The 14969-nt window shown below is 40.9% G+C and overlaps 1 protein-coding gene across 3 annotated transcripts in view; it reads left to right on the top strand.

Moving 5' to 3' along the window:
- LOC126469993 (PTB domain-containing engulfment adapter protein 1-like) overlaps nt 1-14969 on the top strand; it is a 155408-nt gene that overhangs the window by 63464 nt on the left and 76975 nt on the right. For all 3 annotated transcript variants that reach the window (XM_050097445.1, XM_050097444.1, XM_050097446.1), the window contains exon 2: nt 12399-12488. In XM_050097445.1, the coding sequence (XP_049953402.1) occupies nt 12422-12488 (67 nt within the window). In that variant the 5' untranslated portion in view covers nt 12399-12421. The remainder of the gene's footprint in view (nt 1-12398; nt 12489-14969) is intronic.

The raw sequence follows: 14969 nt of genomic DNA, 5'->3' as shown, positions 1-14969 counted from the left end.
GTCTGCCTCCCACCTGTTACATACGATGGGCTTAGTTTTCCTCTCATGTTAATTCATGAACGATGTTTTAGCAGCAATTTCCGTCCAGCATATTACTATCTCTCAGGTTTACAAATCTCGCCCGGCGGAGTCCCCGTCAATTTCTTTCCTTCTCATCCAGTCCAACAGGCCTCCCTTGACCTGAGCTTCTGGGTGACTTTCCGAACTCTACCCCTTTACCTAAGCTCGCCACTCCTTTTTCCTTCGCTCCTCTTCTTGCCCCCCTTCATTCGTTGTGCGAGGAGCCACTGGGTCCAAAAGCTTGCATACGTAGTGACTTTGGTTTTCCTACCACCACTTGGTAATATTTTTAACCACACAATAAAGATTCCATACTGGGATTCATAGGAAGAATCTTAAGGAAATCACTCGGACACAAAGGAAGTGGCTTCGAAGGCGGTTATTAGATTGATTCTAGAGTAACTATAGGACGTTTCTCAGGTAGGACTGATAGAACAGGTACAAAAGATCGAACGAAGAATGGCACATTTCGTCACAGGATCGTTTGGTCGGCGCTACATTGTTAGAGATCAACAAATTCCAGTGGCGTATGCTAAGAGGCGTTGTGCATCACGGAAAAGTTCACTTTTGGAATTTTTGAGAATACTTTAACGGACCTACGCCTTCCGTTAAGAGGAAGCGCACAGTCTGGATGGAAGGATCTTAATTGTGGTTCCTCTCTTTTGAGCCCAACCCGACGGATACCTATGGTAGAGCGGGGAAAACCACCATTCAGGTCGTGTTGTCGGCGGGGCCGGTAGGTGCTTGCGCCTGATGGGCTCTACTAGGAGCCTTGTAGGGTCAACACAAACCGTTAGCGTCATTACTTTAGTACTTTTACCACAAGTACCCTTTCATTAGCAACTTTGAGCCAAGCACAAAATCAGTTACCCCTCTATTATACATCGTAAATAGTTCAGCAGGCTGGACATGGAGGTCTTAGTTTCTAGCTTTAACGTACCCTAATCTCTTCTAGTTAAGTTAGTTTTTAGGATGGTAGATGTTAAAGGCATCGTGAAAGACGGCCAGCGTCCTGAGGGTCATTCCAAGACCCGGGCCGCAGCCCGCAACCAAGTGACGGGCAATATTATACCTCTCTCTTCTCTATTAAATTATCTTCCTTCCTTCTAAATATTTAATTTCGTTTTGTTTATTATCTCATTTGATTTTGTATTAGTTATAAGTTCTTCTAATGCTGCACAAAAGATATCAAATGGATGTAAACAAATAGAGCCCGCCTCCACGTGGCGGGACACGGGCAACGGTGAGTGGGGACGGGAGCCGGGGTGGTGTTACTTTCACTCCGGATCCTGAACCCAGTCATAGCGGCTAAGTGGCAACATACGACCCACCGTAAGAAATTAGACGGTGGGGTCATAAAATATAAGCAGCTAGTGGAAAAAAAGTACTTTGCCGTAAATGTTGGACAACATTGTTTCTTCTCGTGGAATGGCCAGGAAATGAATCGCATAAATCAGAGCTATACAGTGTTAACGACAATCATTCTTCCTACGCGCCATTCGCGAGTGGAACAGGTAGGGGAAGGGATTCAGTGGTGCCAGAAGTACACTCAGCCACAAACCGTCACATGGTTTCGGGAATATTGATGTAGCTGTTGACGCATCGTGGAATGAAGCGAAACACCGAAAAGCACTTTCCTGTATAGTATTTCCCAACTAATGGCGGTTAAAGCTAATTTGTGTAGGATAAGGCCACTTACACATACAAAATTGTCGGAGGTCCGTAACTACGTTCATAATAAAGGGTAAGGTCGACGTAGATTCAGCTGTTAAGTTACTGTAATGTGAAGCAGAAAGTAAATAACCAAAGCAGGGGTACTAAGCCGCCGTCCTCGCTGTTTCAGCTATCTTCGCGCTGTAAAGAGCGTGTAAAGTTTATTCTGGGTGCAGGTGAGCGGAGGCGCGCTGGCTGCTTGGCTGTGCTGTTGCGGTGTGGGCGCTCGCTACAATTCCCGTTCATCAGGCCTATCTGGCGCGCAATTGCGGCTGCTCCCACGCCGCTCTCTGCATCGCCGCTGCCTTCTGTCCATTCTCTCTACTAGCTCGCGTTGTACAGTAGCCGATGAGGCCGTCTGAGGAGCAGCCAAAATAAAGTATTAAAATCGGCTCCAGATTACGGTCCAAGGCCAGAATCAGTTGTTCTAAGCGTAGGTGCGCCGTTCACCTGTTGGACGGTCATTCTAATATGGTGACTAACATTTCGTCCAGGGTACTCACGGGGGCCTAACATCTTTCACCTGAGAAGTTCAAAGAATGGAACAAAACTCAGGTTTAAAGCCGCATCAGCGAAGCTATTACACACACAGCACGAGCTCTAATTTGGGAAGGGTACAGGGAACAAGATGGTACATGACAGTTAGGCCCACAACTTGGGTGCTCTTTCTGCCTAAGGACTTAAGGGCAGCCTAATTGAAAAAGAAGCGGTTGGGTTTATAGCCCACCTCGATATTATTCAGTCTTTCCATTAAGCTGTAAAGGAAACGAAAGAAATCTGGAAATGGGATTAAAATTCAGGGAGAAAAAACTTCGTTTGCTGACGTAATTTTGTCATACGGTAAAGGATTTGGAAGAGCAGTGGAATGGATCCTGTGATAAATAGTTAAAGTTCAATAAAAGTAAAAAAAGGGTAATGGAATTTAGTGGTAATAGACTGATGTCGACATAGACTAGTTAATGACACTCTTAAGTTATTTAGGCAGCAAAACAAGGTGACCGAAGCATAGATAATGTAAAATCCAGAATGGTGGTAGCAAGAAAACTAGGGAACTTACTTCCCAAGGTGCTTGGTTGCAGTGTAGTCCTGTACGGAAATGAAACAGGGACGTTAACCCGTTCTGACACGAAGGGAATAGCTTTTGAAATGTAGTGCTACAAAATAATGAACCCAGATGAGTAGGTCGTCTCACCAAGAGATACTAAATACTCCTGGTATTGAAAGAAATAGTTTCAATGCGAAGAGGCCACCCGATCAACGCATAATTCCTGTTACTTCGTCTAAGATTTTTGTAAAATTAGCGCAGTTTCGTCGTTGATACTTATCGGCCACAGCTTTTCCAGTCACGCGAGGCAAACTTATGTGCATCCAGTATGTTACCAGTTTCAAAACATAAAATTGTAGGCCACTATTCCTAACACTCAGATGTTGTAGGAATCTGAATTACATTTGAAGAGCCAATGTTTTTGCCAGAAGGTAAAACTTTCTCAGTGGGGTAAGTAAAGTTATGTCTGAAGGAAATCTTAACTTAAAAACCGTGAACAATGGACATATTCTGGCTTCATAGCTTTGTTAGGCGTTGTATTCTGTATTCATGGTCAGTTGATAACGGGGGTAAATAGTCTCGAAGTCCTTGGTTCGAAGAACTTTTCACTCCGTACTAGACAGCAAATATTAAGCTGAAATGAAGTAACTCAGGGTGTGGTCCAAGGAAATGTTGTAAAACATACCACATAGGATCAGCATCTCCAGTTCCATAGCTGACAATGTAGGGTTCACCCTCTCCCCACCTGTTCCCTTGTATCGATGTTGGTTTTACTATTCACTGTATTTTGATATTAGACAAAAATAAGATATTGCAGTTTTCCTTCGTACATGTCTGAATGGACAGGCACTGCGGCGACTACAGCTGTTAGGAAATAAATAAAATTTATCGTAGTTGAGAACATGAATAACTATCAGTTGTATAACGGAATGACAATAAAAATTAGTGCCGGACCGGGACTCTAAGATTTCCCTCTTATCGCGAGCAGCCGCCTTACCATCAGGTTACCAGAGTAAGAAACCGAGCAAGCCACTTGCAATTAAAATGTCTCCCTTGTACGGTAATAAACATAACAAATGTAAGAGTGCTGGTTGTCGCACATGGTTAACGGCATGTGGAAGTTTCACTCGTCGTAGGTTGTGCTCGAATAGCGTAATGGTAAGGCGACCGCTCACGGTAGGCGGGAAATCCGGGTTAGTGCCGGTCCAGCACATTTTCATTGTTAGTCCATCATACAGCTGATGGTTTTCCGTATTCGGAACTGCGAATAAACTTAATGTATTTGCCATTTCTCTTTCCCTTGTCCTTCGTCGCTGACTTTCCACTTAGTATGGAAGCTAAAACAAACAAATGACTGAAGATCTAATCTTTAATTTCCCTTTCATATAGCGACTAAGCGAAATAGATAATGCTGTTTGAGAATAGTTTGCTTCCAGATAACTCGCTTCATTTAGTGTCAACCTTGTAGTTACTTTCGATAAAATTAGAAAGTAGATTGCTTCCAATGGCAGTTTACTGAACTGCAACTGAAGATTGTAAATCTGTTCCAAGCCAATTAGTATTTGTTTCATAATGCTTGCAAGAGACTCAGAGCTAAGCACCGTATTAAAAAATGTACAGGCACATGTGCGATCTTTGAAGATGAGTATCTCAGTTGCACGATACAGAAAAAATAAGCACATCTGATGACCTTGCGCTTCTAAAGTTGCGCTCGGAGTTAAGCGCGATGAAATGGAACTAAACTGCTATTTATTACGGATGGTCCTTTCATAAATTTTGCTAATACATCCCATATTGAGTATCAGTTAACTGAGTTTTGTTGAGGATATTCAGAAAACGTAGGTCTACAATGGTGGAATTAAACGATACTCACAAAGTAATTAACGGTGACACTACAGTGCCATGGTTAATCCCAGAGCCAACCTAGGATCAAATTACATGTTAGTTCGTAGTTGCAAGAGTTGAATAACGGATACTATTGTATTGAAGTAATAGCTGTTCCGACAACTTCGACGTTGTGAAATGCGAAACAAGTAATTCATATTCTCCCACCATACTTCCAAACTTATTTGGAAAGAAGACTGAATTTTGTGACGTTTACTATTTACTGTAGTTGAGTTCACTTATTTGCGAATATTGGATTGAACTATCGGATGTAATAGAGAGAAAATGTAATATGGGTACTTGCTTCACAGCTGTGCACTCTGTACAAGACATGAAGCACACGAAACATGGGATTTTCCATTTTGTACTGTTAGAAAAACTTTAGGATCTCTACTCAAAGCTGAATTGTTCAATGTGATATCCTCATATCTGAAATCCCTTACGCTAAAACAAACGTTGTAGTAAGCTATCGTCTTATTGTAAAAATATACAAAAAATTTGTGGAATGTTAAACTGATGTGATTGCTTTTATGTAGCGATTTTCGAAAACATCGCTTAGCTTGGAACGAGGAGCCCAAATGTGTTGGCTGAGAATTCTAGGGCGAGTTGATCACGTATGGAAAAGATCTGGGGGAGCCGCTTTTACACGCGGGCTTTATAGGCTTGAAGCATAATAGCCGCGGCACAAAAAGAGGAAATGAGATGCCTTTAATACTCTAGTGCGGCCCACTTAGAATTGTCATAGGCAAAATTTTATATGGGTTACTTGGATTTTTAGTGGATGCGAATGTCATGGACGCAAACAGTCGTTGTCCCACATTACGTTAACATTCCTGAGGAAAAGCAGGGATAAGCTGTAGAGAAAGACGGACAATACACAATACGTACAAGAACCAACAGGGAACAATGACTTAAAGACGAAGAACGAAGTGTGCGGGTAAAGAGTGTAAGACAAAAATGTAATCTTTAAGCTTCGGCTATTCAATCTGTACGTCAGAGAAATGACAGAAATAAAAGAAAGGTTCAAGGAGGGATCAAAATTAAAGGTGAGAAGATATCGATAGTAATTGTCGCTGAAGACAATTACGTTCTGCCAAAATGAATTACAGACTGTGTGAATGGAATGAAGTTGGAATACAGAATATGGATTGAGAGAAAACTGAAGAAAGAAGGTAGTGAAGAGAAGTATCAGAAATGAGAACAGAGAAATGTCATTATGAGTGATCACGAAGTAGATTAATTTAAGGTATTCGTGCAACCTAGGCAGCAAAATAACCAGTGATGGACGGAGAAAAGACAACATAAACAATCAGAACTGGCAAAAGAGCATTCCTGGCAAACAGAAGTCCAGTGGTATCCCATTGACTTCAATTTGAAGAAGAAATGTCTGACAATGTATGTTTGGAGCACAGCACAGCATGGTATGGCAGTGAGACGTAGACTTTGGGGAAAATCAGAATAAAAAACAAGCGTTAAAGATGCGGAGTTACAGAAAAATGTTGGAAATTAGGTGCACTCAAAAGTTTTCCTCCAGAACCGCCGAGTAAAGGAAGGAATGGAGAATAGTACATGTGTTAAAACATGAGGGGATAACTTCCACGGTACTAAATCTGTAGAGGGAAAAATGGAATACATCCAGCAAATAATTGAGGACGTAGGTTGTAAGTGCTACTCTGTGATGAAAAGGTTATAACAGGTGAAGAATTCGTGGAGGATGGCATCAAATCAGTGAGAAGACTGTAAACGTTCACCTGTCCAAACCTTCGTCCCTCACGTCAAATTCCCTACTGCAACCGAGCGAGGTGGCGCAGTGGTTAGCACACTGGACTCGCATTCGGAAGGACGACGGTTCAATCCCGCGTCCGGCCATCCTGATTTAAGTTTTCCGTGATTTCCCTAAATCGCACCAGGCAAATGCTGGGATGGTTCCTTTCAAAGGGCACGGCCGACTTCCTTCCCCGTCCTTCCCTAATCCAATGAGACCGATGACCTCGCTGTTTGGTCTCTTCCCCCTAAACAACCCAACCCCTCCCTACTGCACTTATGCGAAAATTTCTTCAATACCTCATTTCATCTAAACCAGTAACCCATAAGTGGTTTCTACTTCCTGTTGCCAGACGAAGATTCTTGGCCTCTCGAAGCTATAAGTACTCTTACGAATAACATAATTCATTAACGAGACACAGTGGGATACACGAGGTATAAGGTCCATATAGTTCGTCATAGCTAGCAGATTTTTTCACGTCGTGGCAAGATGGCGCGTTCATAGTGCGTTTCAATGGAAAGTGCAAAAAGAAGTGCTCAGAACGTCACGAATGTATTTTATAAAGTACACTATCTGGTCGAAAGCGTGGTGGTGGTGGTGGTGGTGATGATTTGGAGCGAAATTCTAACTCATCCCCCGGAGGAGTTCCATTGAGTTAAACTTAGCGCTCTGGGCAGGCCAGTCCATTCAGGAATGTTATTGTTCACAATTATCACACAGGTGCTGCTTTGACAGGATGCACTGTTGTGATGATAGTTATCGTCAACGAATTGTTCCTGTACTGTAAGCAGTACACATAGCTGCGAAATGCCTTCGTATCCGTCCGCATTTAGTTTTATTAAGTGCAATAAGGGGACGACGTCTTAACCACGAAAAACAGCGTTGCAGCATCACCTTCGTACCTCACCGTTATTACATATGGTGGCAGGTAAAGTTCTCCAGGTATTCGCCAAACCCCAAACCAATTAATGGAATACTACACTGTATAGTGTATACATCACTCACTCACCAGTGGCCTCGCTATTCACCATCTCAAGCGTTGCTTATCATTGACTATATAGATGGATAGCGTAGGAGCTATTATTAAGTCATTGTACCCCGTTCTTACAGCTTCGTACGCAGATCGTACCAGTTCGACTGCAGTTAAGACTTCGCTTTTGAACTGAAGATGTAACTCGCACAGATTTTAATTACCTGATTTATTGCAGCGGAGTATTGCCAACAATGTAGTTATTTGGAACAGAATAAATTTTAGGGGACAAATTCGTACTGCTGCTACGTAAATTTTAAGTATTACATACTACCATTATACTCGTCTAGTTAACAGGATAGCTAGCCAGTGAAGCAAGGTGGAGAGGGTGTGGAAAAGGTTGGCAGCGGCAAAATGACAACTGCAAACTGGCCTCTGCATATTCATTTAGATTTCTTCAGATTTCTGAGAGATACAGTCCCTCAGACAAATTTAGAAGACTACAGAAAATGAACGACGGGAAAGAGTGCACCATAATTTCTGAACACACCATCGTTGGCTCAAAGCTCTGGTGGAAAGCAGTGTCGTAGACTCGGAGCGCTGTAAAATATGAAGTCTGCCAGCAAACTTCATGTAGACTGCCTGTGATAGTTTCCACAGAGCAGCATCGTGATACTAACAGATAAAAAGCGGCGTGTTTCAGATTTGTAGGCTGGAGAGCCCTTAGCTATTTTGCATTTTAGATTCTACCCATTCCGCAGGACCAAATTAGAAAAAAGATACCATAAAGAGTGTAAGACGTCAAACGGGCCGATTTGGAGCAGGAGAGGCAGCACAGGACATTTCTCACTCTCTATTCTTTTACAAATAATTGATAAAATTTTGTCTGCATGACCAGGAAGGATTCAGGATTTGAACTCACAGCAGTGGAAGTTCAAAAACATAAAAAAATTTTCACGTGTGAAATTTCATCAGTCTTCACTTACTACTGCATTTGTTGATATAGGTACACTTACCTTAAGAGATTCTCCGATGAATTTTGCGCAGCATACAAATATTTAAAGGTGTGTGAAACTCTAGAAATTTATGAAAAAATGAATGACCTGTTAAATTTTAAACGTCATGTTCAGAAAAATCATTTTGTAGTTAATTATCTCGATTTTTACCGCATTTTTACTAGTCTTGGAAGATCCTAGGGTTTCACGTTAAGAAGTTCGTGTTTAATAAGCATACCAAGTTCCAAAGTAATAAGATACTTATTTTGGACGTATTTAAGTACAGAAACTTGTTTCGCAGAATATGGCCGTTAAAGTTTCTGCTTGTTTTTGGCATCCTTTAAGAACTGTCCAGCTCCACAGACAGGTCCTTCATTTTCTAAATGTTTTCTTCCTTTTCACATTCATATAATGCACTCTTGATTTTATCACCTCCAAAAATGATTTTTCATTACACGCTCTCTATAGCATACAAAGCTTTGATGCAGTTCACTTTGGGCTTAATTTCCATTTTCTCTAAAACACATACTGCTTTGTACACAATCATTAAAACATGAAACTGAATCATAAACATAAATAGCGAGTGAATTTCTTACCACAAAAATGGTTTTTGGCAATATTTCCCATACACATTGGTTAAAACTTTCATTTGGGTTTTGGGTACGACCATAAAGACACTTTGGAAAAAGGTTTCATTTACAGGGTCCCAGAATATAGGTTAGATGGCTTACATTACAGCAGTTGGTAGAGAATTTCTGTGATGGTCTTCACTTACGTATGGCAGAAAAATGCTGTGTAAAGGGGTGTGGCGCTGCGGCTTGGTAAAGTTAAGACCAAATAACATGTTACAACCTCTGAAATAAGTTTTGTGTAAAAAAAACTACTCACGAAGATTTGCGCTCCAGAATAGGCATACTTTCAAAAATCGAATTTTTTAATTTTCGACGTCTTACTTTCCTTACGGATCAAACGACACACGATCAAAGCGGAAAATGTCTCAAATCGGGCTGTTCATGTTACTGTGTGTCAAGCCTCACCATTGCCTATAATACCGTTAACAAGAATGCTTCCGCTGATTTTGTAAGATTTTTTGCAACCACCCTTAGACTCGAAGGCCCCTCTCTATAAATGAGGCCTGTGTGGCCTTCGTTTGGCTGTGCTTCTTTCACGTTTCCACTTCAGCCACATCACCATCAGTCGACTTGGGCAGCTATAAAAAGGTTCAAATGTCCCCAATGGCTTTTACTAAGGTGACATCCGCTGAATACGCCATGATTGAAGGCACTGAGCTCTCATGACCGACCCATTCAGTTGTTAAACGTTCATCTACGAAACAATATTTACCTCCTCTGTACTGGCGAGTCCGCCTCGTGAAAGTGGTGAGTTCCGAATGACGTAAGGGTGTCCAGATACTTCGGTTCAGATAGTTAAAGTAATTACGCTGTACCAATAGAAAAGTCTGCATCCCTTACTTTGCTATTTGGCTCTTAAATTTGTTTAAAATTGTAGTGGTTAATAGGGATGCTAAAATAAACCCTGTTGCATACTGACTTAATTTATAATTAAATTTTAATTTCTAGAAGAGAACTTCGTACATACATACATCTAAAGTCTGCTTCATAGGTGGGTTACGTAAATGGCTTCGTATAGATTTCACTTCTAAGATGCCTCAGCTAATTTAAAAACGTTCGTGAATGTGAAAAAAGTTGGTCCGTGATTCAGGGTCCGTACCAGACTAAAAGCAATCTTACGTAAGTCACTTCAAAAGCAAGAGGAAGGCAACGACAATTACATCCAGTGGAACCATGCATAGTAAACCACTGCGGTGTTCAAACCAACCTTAGGGATAACAGCTTTCTAAGATTTAATAAATTACTCTAAAATATTGTCAGTTACACCAGAATTCCCCTGATAGGGCACACCCCAAGTTAACATATAGACTTCCTAAATACTAAAGCTTCCTTAGCTTAGACGTTCGATTATGAGAGAGAGAGGTAGATTTTTAGGTACTTCACTTTGACGAATGGGCTGGTAGTGATGTAGAATACCTGCTAGACTTCATAGAGAGAATAGCATGCCGTCAGTAACTTGACACTGCGATACGTGCTCATTCGTTCGCTGAATAGTTCGAAAGTTCGTACTACCTTTGAAAGCTGGAATTCCCGTATTAGAGATTCAAATGTTTAGTAGCTCGGCAGAGTAGCAAGCAAAGTGTCATTCCTTTTGTCATAAAGGCAAAGGGAAATAAAATGCAAGAATAAAGCTTTGAGTTGGTTTATGTTGACGAGAACTGCTGGTACTGATGTAAATAACACTACCAGCATGAAATAACTGTTCAGTGGCAAGGTCAAACTCCTCATTGTGGGCAGGGATGTGTAAAACATTCTTGAGCGTTTCCCTGCTGCGCAGATGACGTTTCATGTTGCTTCGTAGTTTTCAGGAAACGGCGCAGTAGCGTTGGTTATCTCCGCGAGAACAGCTTCCGCGTAGCAGATGCACAAAACGTAGGGCAAAAGACACAAACTGCGCATTACGCCCCAAATTGTTTCATTGCGTTTAGAACATCTAAGTGTTAAAGCTCCCAATCAGTTCCGTCGTTAGTCATTGCTAACCCAAGTTCAGTGCCACCTACCGGAGGAATATTCCATGCGCAAATATTACAATGGAGCAGTGTAAGCAGGTATATTGGAGGTACAAAACAGTTCAAAAAATCTCAGGTTCTTTCCAAGTACTGACTGAAGAATTTTCTCCTGTTTCAACAGGAAGATAAATTGTTCCACACAAGCACATACCTTCACACGTGGAAAATTGATTTTTGTTCTGACTTGATTAAAATGGCAACTGTAAATACGTCCGCTGTTTCCGCTGTGATAGTGTGTCGTTTGGTCTTAAAGGTATTGTAACCACAGCGTATAGCTATTTCCTAATTTGATCCTGCGGAATAGGTAGAATTGAAAATTCTAACATACCTAAAGGCTGAAACACACCGGTCTTTATCTGTTTGTTTCCACACAACAGCAGCGTGATATTGTCAAAGTCGTCTACTTAGTTTACTGGAAGACTTCAACATTTTGCAGCGTTCTGTCTCTACGACGATTGCTTGAATCCAAACACTGCTTTCAATCAGAGCCTTGAGCCAACGACGGTGGGACAAAAATTACTGTGCGTTCCTTGTCGCCGTCTTGCCCGTACTCTACAAAATTTGTTTTGCGGAGAGATCATGGTTTGAGCGACTCAATCTCTCTGAGAAATCTACGGAAGTATAAATGAAAATGCAGAAACCAGTTTGCAGTTGTCATTTTGTCGCTGCCAACCTTCTCCACACCTTCTCCACACCCTCTCCACCTTATTTAACTGTATACATGTGCTATTAATTAGGGACTTGTAAATCAGTAATACCTAATTCTTAAAATTTACACATTTGTCTGGTAAAACTTACTTTGTTCAATGTAACTACATTGTTGGCAATATACTGCTGCAATAAAAATAATCTGAAGAAAACTTTTGTCTTTTCTGATGTAATTCACGCAAAGCATTGTTGAGAGGAAATTTGTCCGTTTATTACCGCTTCTGTAGTTAAAAAAAAAAGGCAGAGACCGGGCAAAAACTTGTTTCTACGTTTAGTCTGTAGGCTACTGCTTACTTGCACTTGTCTGGGGAAGGGATATTGGGCAGACAACGGATGTCAGTTCTCTGCCATGTAATGTAATGACCAACCAGTCGTCATAAGTGTGGATGTAATGAAGGCCTTAAACAGCTCTGCTTAAGAACTCGGCAAATAATTGTTATTGCATCATAAACATTGCCACAGGTACTCGTAAAAATAAATTTACGACTGTCAACAAGTGTGAAAAATTTAACAATCTGTAAGGAAAACTTCTTAAAGAGATTCTAGGAGAAGATTTTAACCATACACTGCTCTGAACCTCACTGGCTTTTCTAATTTCCTTATTCGCATTTTTTCAGTGTTCGTGTGCGGGGGCGTACCTATGATGATGAGGAACTCCGCGCTCCTGAAGTGGGCGCAAAACAACAACAAACAAACTGTCAAGGAAGGTAAGGCTTATTCTCTATACAAAGTAAGCTCACTCCTTTGATTCGCAATTGCCATCCCAAGTTTGTCAATCTTCCAAACAGTTTTCTCAAATAGGCCAACAAAACTGGCATACATACAACATTACCGCTGCCAAATACAGCCACGGAGGATAATCATCTAATTTATGAATTTTTTTCTAGTTACAGGGAAAAATTATTTCGTACGAGATTTTTCAGTAAAAACTAAAATTCTTTAAAGATGCCGAAAGTTACAAAAGTTCAAAGATTTTACGCACAAATTACGTAAAGGTTAATGAAAAATGTTAGATTGATCTAAATGTTATGTATAGTGCAGATCATCTGGCTGGATGACGATCTAGTCAAGATTTGAGAGTAAATACATTCAAAGATAATACAACGAAAATTAAATTCATTGGTTACAATCTACAGACTTCCGTTGAAGAATGCAAATATAACAAAACTGAGTTGATATCCCGTTTGGTGCCAGGTTTTGTCTAGTATGCGGACTGCGAATATCTGCAAAAAGAAGGCTCCCACTCAGCTGAAAGCTGTAGCTCTACGCTTTTTGTAGCGAGCCACAAATAAGTGGATTACTGTAAAATCTAACAGCAATGCCTACGGAATAAAGCTTTCAATAATTAGTCTGTAAAGGGCACATGGAATAGCAAGATTCTAAAGTAACAGAATCGTTCTTTGGAGCTTAGACAACACTTTTATGATTTCGTAAATCTTTGCAGTGGAAATCGTGCGCTACAGGAGACACTGGCGTACACGTTGATGATACCTTCTACGGTAGCGTTTTAAAGCCTCTTCACACACCCAGAAACCTGAATTAGCCGATATCGGCAAACTAGTTTTTATCGGTTTTAAAAATGCCTTTTCCCGATATAGCACAACTGATCTTAAGTCGTTTAGTTAACGCCAGTGACGGCCGGATCTGTGTGACAGACAGCATAATTTTATAAAAACAAATATTTATCGCGGCCAATTCCTATGTATTAATGAAGCTGCTTCTCAGTGTCCTTGGCGCTGTTCCCTTTAGTGCAAAGTTATTAGCTAAAGGTAAATTGTGTGGTTTAGAAGTGGTTAGGAAATTGCCAGGTAAACGGTGCCTCGCAGTTGCAAATATAAACACGGCGTAATTCCCGCCTATCATTGTGACACGCCATTTATGACATTGGGGCACAACGGCGGTCTCTTCGGCAGGTTCAGCCGGCTTGTTGGCCAAAGTAATTGTAACTAGAAGTTCGTATGTAGTAGTAGTGCTTAGTCTTACTAGTACATTCCGTAGCCATTCAGTTCTTCTAATTTTCATTAGTTGTCAAGTAAGGTTCATTTAAATGTACACTTTCCTTCTAAAAATTAAGTTGCCTGTCAAATCCAAAGACCTCTGAACACCTTGTTTTCGAAGATTTTTCTCTCCATATTCTTGCTCAGTGTTTCAGCCCCAGCCATGAATACCAGTCACAAAGTTTTCTTCTATATGCAGAGTTCTGTTATCGTTAGTGGTTAACTAAGTAGTTAGCCTATTGAGAAAATCTCTCTACAGTTATCATAATAGGACCTAGTTTTCTTAAACTCAGTATCTCCTAGTACCAGTGATACCTCCACTTCCCTTCCTGTTACAATCATATCGGTCCTTCTTGACTGATCCTCAGACCAGAGTTTCGTGCCTCCTCTTATCACTTTAGTTGCTATTGCATCGTCTTCCTCTGCTTTAACGACAGGATCATCGGCGAAAGTAGAGACTTCATCACCCACATTTACACACTTCCAAAGCGAGGTTTTTTAGGACCTTCCCAATATAAAGTTAACTTGGTGCCAAACAGAAAAACTAAATTTCCCCAGCCTGTCTCCACTGTAAGACTTCCTTCATCCCTCACTTCATTGTTTCCTCAAGGGACATTCTGGGGATTCTGATAAGTATCGAAGATTTATCATTTTTTACTTACCTTTCACGTTTCTCTCTGAACACTGATAGGCTTCCATGAAATCGATGAATAGGCAGTATATTTTCTTCACAAATTAAAATACCTATTGTCTGAGACTTAACACTTGGTCTGTCGTTAACATGACTTCCCGAAATCCGGCCTGGTGCGCTTCAAGGGTTTCCTGTACATATGGAAATAACCTTCAAGAATGTGCGCAAAGATCTTACATGTGTGCTACACAGTAATACAAGGTGTACATGAAGTCTGGGAACACTTCAGATTATTTATTGCACAAGAACCAAACATTGTACAGGTATCATACGTGACATTTTGAAGAGGAACCCTGAAAGTTTATTTTAATGTATACGGCCACAGCGTAGTTTGGTAACTTGCGCATAGTCTGCGCTAGTCGCAAACATTGAGAATTCAGGTGCGGAGCGAGCTTTCTGTTTAGATTAGTACTTGTTCCATAGATCATGACTACGACACTTCGTAATTGTGGAATGTGTCAGGTTAATAAAAGGTGTCTCTACAAGATAGTAAATTACAC

The sequence above is a fragment of the Schistocerca serialis genome, chromosome 3, assembly GCF_023864345.2.
Source record: "Schistocerca serialis cubense isolate TAMUIC-IGC-003099 chromosome 3, iqSchSeri2.2, whole genome shotgun sequence".
In the NCBI taxonomy this organism is placed as follows: Eukaryota; Metazoa; Arthropoda; class Insecta; order Orthoptera; family Acrididae; genus Schistocerca; species Schistocerca serialis.
Note: the sequence above shows the minus strand (reverse complement) of the source record. Positions and strands in the feature narration are given on the sequence as shown.